The 7,500-nt window shown below is 45.6% G+C and overlaps 1 protein-coding gene across 4 annotated transcripts in view; it reads left to right on the forward strand.

Moving 5' to 3' along the window:
* Positions 1 to 7,500, forward strand: part of prex2 (phosphatidylinositol-3,4,5-trisphosphate-dependent Rac exchange factor 2) — a 245,216-nt gene that overhangs the window by 100,837 nt on the left and 136,879 nt on the right. For all 4 annotated transcript variants that reach the window (XM_052504948.1, XM_052504947.1, XM_052504945.1 and 1 more), the window contains exons 16-19: positions 2,227 to 2,372; positions 3,265 to 3,357; positions 4,374 to 4,522; positions 4,593 to 4,678. In XM_052504948.1, the coding sequence (XP_052360908.1) occupies positions 2,227 to 2,372; positions 3,265 to 3,357; positions 4,374 to 4,522; positions 4,593 to 4,678 (474 nt within the window). The remainder of the gene's footprint in view (positions 1 to 2,226; positions 2,373 to 3,264; positions 3,358 to 4,373; positions 4,523 to 4,592; positions 4,679 to 7,500) is intronic.

Raw genomic sequence — 7,500 nt, forward strand, 5'->3', positions numbered from 1 at the left:
CGCACACGCTTTTTCAGTTCTGCCCCCAAATGTTCTATGGGATTGAGGTCAGGGCTTTGTGATGGCCACTCCAATACCTTGACTTTGTTGTCCTTAAGGCATTTTGCCACAACTTTGTAAGTATGCTTGGTGTCATTGTCCATTTGGAAGACCCAATTGCAACCAAACTTTAACTTCCTGACTGATGTCTTGAGATGTTGCTTCAATATATCCACCTAATTTTCCTCTCTCAAGATGCCATCTATTTTGTGAAGTGCACCAGTCCCTCCTGCAGCAAAGCACCCCCACAACATAATGCTGCCACCCCCGTGCTTCAAGGGTGGGATGGTGTTCTTCGGCTTGCAAGCCTCCACCTTTCTCCTCCAAACATAACAATGGTTATTATGGCCAAACAGTTCTAATTTTGTTTCATCAGACCAGAGGACATTTCTCCAAAAAGTACGATCTTTGTCCCCACGTGCAGTTGCAAACCGTAGTCTGGCTTTTTTATGGCGGTTTTGTGGCAGTGGCTTCTTACTTGCTGAGTGGCCTTTCTGGTTATGTCGATATAGGACTCGTTTTACTGTGGATATAGATACTTTTGTACCTATTTCCTCCAGCATCTTCACAAGGTCCTTTGCTGTTGTTCTGGGTTTGGTTTGCACTTTTCGCACCAAAGTACGTCCATCTCTAGGAGACAGAACGCGTCTCCTTCCTGAGTGGTATGACGGCTGCGTGGTCCCATGGTGTCTATACTTGCGTACTATTGTTTGTACAGATGAACGTGGTACCTTCAGGCATTTGGATATTGCTCCCAAGGATGAACCAGACTTGTCTACAATTGTTTTCCTGAGGTCTTGACTGATTTCTTTGGATTTTCCCATGATGTCAAGCAAAGAGGCACTGAGTTTGAAGGTAGGTCTTGAAATACATCCAGAGGTACACCTCCAATTGACTCAAATGATGTCAAGTAGCCTAACAGAAGCTTCTAAAGCCATGACATCATTTTCTGGAATTTCCCACGCTGTTTTAAGGCACAGTCAACTTAGTGTATGTAAACTTCTGACACACTGGAATTGTGATACAGTGAATGATAAGTGAAATAATCTGTCTGTAAACAATTGGTTGAAAAATTACTTGTGTAGCGCAAAGTAGACTTGCCAAAACTATAGTTTGTTAACAAGACATTTGTGGAGTGGTTTAAAAACGAGTTTTAATGATCCCAACCTAAGTGTATGTAAACTTTAGACTTCAACTGTGTGTGTGTGTGTGTGTGTGTGTGTGTGTGTGTGTGTGTGTGTGTGTGTGTGTGTGTGTGTGTGTGTGTGTGTGTGTGTGTGTGTGTGTGTGTGTGTGTGTGTGTGTGTGTGTGCATTCTTTGGCACAAGGGAACCCTGCTCTTGAAAAAGCAGCTTGGCTGCCATAAACAACTGGTAACTATGACGACCGGTCGTTCACACCAAGACCAACAAACATTCTCACCACAGCCATGCTAACACACACACACACACACACACACGCACACGTGCACGCGCACGCGCACACGCACACACACGCACACGCACACACACACACACACACACACACACACACACACACACACACACACACACACACACACACACACACACACACACACACACACACACACACTAATAGGAACAGCTGAGTAATGAAAGCCTTGTTTTTGCAGTGTCTCATTGTAAGTAAATAAATAGAACTACTTTTACAAAGTGAGAGGAACAGAATCAACAGCGTTTTTCTTTGTGTGAGTGCGAGCGCACATCTGTGTGTGTAACAGAAACGACAGAATCTTTCTCCCAGCCTCGTTGACATGTTTATCTTTGATCCCCAAACAAAATATTAATTACCAATGGTACCCTGTCAATAGTAGTGCACAGTATTAGGGGGGTAGGGTGCCATTTGGACCCCAGTGTTCAGAATCACCTAAAGGGGATCAAAGCAGACAATGGGTTTATGCCATAAATTATCACAGAAGAGATAGAAGTAATTCAACCGCAAGGTTCATTTCGTACAGGGGGGGGGGGTGTATCTTAAATTGCATCCCATTCCCTATACAGTGCACTACTTTTGACCAGAGGCCTATGGGCCCCCACATAGGGATTAGGTTGCCATTTAGAAGGCAGGGAGAGACGCCTTGGTAAGCTCGCTCTATTTTTGGGGACAGGCTTGAAGTAATTGTGTCTAACCTTTTCATTCTATCGTTCTTTTTCTTCCCTTCTCCAGTGTTGGAAAAGAGTGAGTTCAAAGACGAGCCTCTGCTGTTCCGTTTCTTTGCGGATGAGGAGATGGAGGGATCAAACACCAAACACAAGCAAGCCATGAAGCACGACCTGAAGATAGCTGAGAATGTCATCGCCAAGTCGCTGTTGGTGAGCGATGCCTCTTGCACTACGCGTACACTCAGGGGAAAAAAGAAACACACGCTGGGACGCTTTTATGTGCGCACACACACACACACACACACACACACACACACACACACACACACACACACACACACACACACACACACACACACACACACACACACACACACACACACACACACACACACACAATCTTATTACCCACAGCTGAAAGCTCCCACACCTCTAGGTTCTCCAGTAATGATTTAAATATGGTCCTCGTTCAGCCATACAACTAATTGACAGGACATATTGGACTCTCCTCTATGCCAAGACATTTTCAGATTCTGATTCTGAATGGACTCTCCCTCTCTCCTAACTAATGTCATGTTTTTGGTCAATGGAGAGACACTGCACCTCTAAAACACACACACACACACACACACACACACACACACACACACACACACACACACACACACACACACACACACACACACACACACACACACACACACACACACACACACACACACACAGAGTAAATCTATGAGCAAACCATAAAAAGAGTACATAACAAGTCATTTCGACTCAGCAGAAAATTTAAGGTTACGGACCACATTTGCTGCAGAACGTGATTTAACACCCCAGTAAGCAAGTCCTTCTGGAGGGCTGATTAAATACCTGAGTCAATATCTGTGGGTCACAGTATCTGTGTGTGTGGTGGTGGAAGTGTGCGTGCAAGCGTGTGTGTTCTGTAAGACTGTGTATGTGTGCATGCATAATCCTGTGTGTGTGTGTTCTGTGTGAGTGTTTTCTAAGACTGCCGCACTTGGCTAATTTGTGTGCCTCATCATGTGGGGTGTGTGTGTGTGTGTTTGTGTTTCACCCACTCACAGGGAATGTGTTGTTTCAGATAAGACCCAGTGAAGGAGGTTATGGTTTCAGCCTGGAGGACAGAAACAGAGTACCCATCATCAAGTCAGTGGAGAAGGGCTCGCATGCGGAGGTGAGGGTCACACACACACACACACACACACACACACACACTCCCAACTCACATGCAAAGCTAAGCCCTATCTCTCCGCCCACGTGACTGTTGTCAACACTCCCACTCCCCCCTGTGGTTTACGTGCCTGTTTACATGCCCTGCCGGTTAACCTCTACCTCTGATGCACAGATATATTTTTACATTGCCATTTTAGTCATTTAGCAGACGCTCATATCCAGAGTGACTTACAGTAAGTCAGTACATACATGTTTCATACTTTCTCTCCAGTTCAGCCCCGAGGGTGTCTCTGATCTGGCCACGCTGAGCAGGCAACAGAACACGGAGTGTAACTTTTCAATGTCTGTTTCCACGGTGGTACATTTGAATCGTTCAGCTCTGGTTAGTCTGTGGGCCTCAGCAGTCTGAGTAAGGCGTTTGATCATTTGTCTGAACACACACACGCACACACACACACACACACACACACACACACACACACACACACACACACACACACACACACACACACACACACACACACACACACACACACACACACACACACACACACACACACACACACACACACACACACACACTCCTCTGATCATTATTCTGAAGGGTAGAAACCTCTGGATGTGACACTTTGCTCTGAGTTTGAACCGGATCTGCGGTAATTGACGCTGTGGTCTGGCGCTGAAATAGACCACGTCAACACGTCAGCACATATTTGAGGTCTCCTTTTGTGTTCAGCGCCTTTGATCGTCTAGAGGACAAGGCTGGGGCGAGGTTTCAGGGGAAACTCATGGGATCGATCCCAGTCTCAGCCCTAATTTCCACCAGCCTTGAAGGTGGCAGGTCAGTGGACGGGGGCCTGGCTGGCACGCTTGATTCCCTTAACTGTGTTTTTTATGCCTGTCGATAGTGACACGAACAAATGTTCAGTGAAACCACAAGGATAATGTCTGTGTGTGTGTGTGTGTGTGTGTCCCGTAGTAGTTGTGTCATAAGCCTTGTTTCTTCTCTCTGTGTAGATGGCAGGTCTAGAGGTCGGGAGGAAGGTGTTTTGTATAAATGGAGACCTGGTGTTCCTGAGGCCCTTCCCGGAGATGGAGGCTTTCCTCAAACACTGCTTCACCAGCAAGGGACCTCTCAGAGTGCTGGTTAGCACCAAGCCTAGAGAGTAAGTGATGTGTGTGTGTGTGTGTGTCTGTATAAAAACACACCTAAAACCATGTTTCCTCCTTCCTCAGGACAGTGAAGATCCCAGACTCAGCAGACGGACTGGGGTTCCAGATCAGGGGCTTTGGCCCTTCTGTGGTGCACGCTGTTGGCAGAGGTAAGACACACACTGTATCGCTGCCCATCTGTGACACCAGAAAATGGCATCTCTCGCCCTGTTTCCTCTGCTGAGCGTGGCACAGCTGGGAGGCAGCTGGCTGCAGGGTTCAGCCCTGGCCTGCCTGACTCGCTGTGTGTGTGTGTGTGTGTGTGTGTGTGTGTGTGTGTGTGTGTGTGTGTGTGTGTGTGTGTGTGTGTGTGTGTGTGTGTGTGTGTGTGTGTGTGTGTGTGTGTGTGTGTGTGTGTGTGTGTGTGTGTGTGTGTGTGTGTGTGTGTGTGTGTGTGTGTGTGTGTGTGTGTGTGTGTGTGTGTTAGTCTCAAAGTCGTTGCTGTTCCCTCTACTCTTCAAGGTCGTCGGATCAATTTACATACAATACAAGTCAAATACAATATGTGTTGCTCTTGAACGTTTCTGACATCTGAACCAGATGCTATTCAACACTATTCAACACTTTGTGTGTTTTTCCTTTGTGTGTTTGAGAACTCATCAGGTCCTCCCCCACCCCTCTCCTCCTCCCGAGCCTCTTAAAAGCGGTGCTATCAGTGCCGGCGGGAGATAGGAGGCCAATCGAAAAACAATCCTGTCCTGTCTCGCCGTTCTCAGGGGAATCGATGCTTGTTTTCTTCCTAAAGCAAAACTATTGTCCAATCTAAACCAGCTAGTCTGAAGGCTCTTTGAAAACATGCTGTGTTATTGTGGAGTTATTTTCTCAGGGCATAGCCACTCTCCCTGCGGTGTGTGTGTGTGTGTGTATGTGTGTGTGTGTGTGTGTGTGTGTGTGGCTGTAGTATTTCTTCAGGGCATAGCCCCTCTCCCTGCGGTGTGTGTGTGTGTGTGTGTGGCTGTAGTATTTCTTCAGGGCATAGCCCCTTTCTCCTTTTCCTCTGACAGTTGTTGGACATGTTTTGTGATGTAATATTCACTGGCCCAGCCTGTTGAAATCTGTTCAAACCTCAGAGAAATGAGGGCTGGAATGGGTGTCAAAGCAGCCAAAGCACTGGTCCGCCTGAGCCAGTTTCGGTTGGGCCATTATCTTTCAAAACAATGCATTTGGAAAGAAATTGCACTCGCACCTGAGAGCGAGACCATCTCTCTAAACAGTCTGAGCTGTGTGAGAGTTATCATCACGAAGAGATCCATGGTATGATGCTCTGTAAGGGATGTACTATACCAGCTTCTCGTTTTACACACACTTAATCACACACACACACACACACACACACACACACACACACAGACAGACACAGACAGAAGATATAGGACAGGCCTTAATCATCTCTACTGCTCTACTGCTATTGAGGAGGCAAGGACACAGAGCAATGCCAGACAGACAGACAGACAGACAGACAGACAGACAGACAGGCAGGCAGGCAGGCAGACAGACAGGCAGGAACACACACAACCAATAGGCTTTGCCTTTGCACGTTATCTTCATCTATATATGGTAGGAAGTATTTTGTAGCCATCTGCTTTAGACTGCGGAGGTATGTGTACCGTTTCCTCTGGCACGGTACGTACTGCCTTGGTCATGTAGGATTCTCAGTGGTGGAACTAGTACTCAGTTGTCATACTTGAGTAAAAGTTAAGCTACTGAGAAAATGACTCGAGACAGAAGTGAAAGTCGCCCAGTAAAATATGACCTGAGGGCAAGTCTAAAAGCATTTGGTTTTAAAAATACTTAAGTATCAAAAGTAACATTATACTGTAAATCATTTCAAATGATTTGTATTAAGCAAGCCATATTAAGCACAATTGTATTTTTTATTTTGGGGCGCACTCCAACATTCAGACATCATTTACAAACAAAGCATTTGTGTTTAGTGAGTCCGCCAGATCAGAGGCAGTAGGGATGACCAGGGATGTTCTCTTGATAAGTGTGTGAATTGGACCAATTTCCTGTCAAAATGTAACGAGTACTTTTAGGTGTCAGGGAAAATGTATGGAGTAAAAAGTACATACTTTAGGAGTGTACTAAAGTAGAAATAGTAAAGTAAAGATACCCCCCCCCCCCATAAAAATATTTGAGTAGTACTTTAAAGTATTTTTTACTTAAAAGTACTCTGCGCCACTGATGATTCTCTTTCCGCTGGAGTCTACATTGCTTTAGAGGACTTGGCGTCTTCAGGAGTCAGGCAAGTTTACAGCTAAAGCACAGACTAAGCACTTCTTCCCTCCTGCCTTCAGAAACCCAATTCCCGTAAAAAAGATACTACGACTCTGTGGTATGTTGTGTGTGTTTGAGAGATTATCAAAACAAACAGGGAATATTTTGTCTGCCACGCACTTCCTCCCTGATAGCTGTAAACCTTGAAGTCTGAATCACATCTCTGAGACGACAGAAATAGAGGGAGGGGTCCACACTCGACCTCAGATAAACAATCTTCCTGTTCTCTCGCTCTCTCAATTCAGTTTCAATTCAAGGGGCTTTATTGGCATGGGAAACGTATGTTAACGTTGCCAAAGCAAGTGAAGTAGAGAATAAACTAGAATGAAATAAACAATACAAATGAACAGTAAACATTACACTCACAGAAGTTCCAAAAGAATAAAGACATTTCAAATGTCATATTATGTGTATATATTCTCTCTCTCTCTCTCCCGCTCTCGCTCTCGCTCTCGCTCTCTCTTCCCTTTCTGTTAGAGCTGGCAAAAACTTTTATAGCAACTAAAAATAGCTTTTTATCCTAATAATGCTGTGTACTGGGGAGACTGAGTAAACTTTGCTCTCTGGGCTCTGCTGTTTGACTGTGTCTAGTGCCACCTGGGTTTGACAGACCAGGCCTGTAAGCAGTGTTCATGTCGTCTGCAGAGTGTTTGGT

The sequence above is a fragment of the Oncorhynchus keta genome, chromosome 4, assembly GCF_023373465.1.
Source record: "Oncorhynchus keta strain PuntledgeMale-10-30-2019 chromosome 4, Oket_V2, whole genome shotgun sequence".
Lineage (NCBI taxonomy): Eukaryota > Metazoa > Chordata > Actinopteri > Salmoniformes > Salmonidae > Oncorhynchus > Oncorhynchus keta.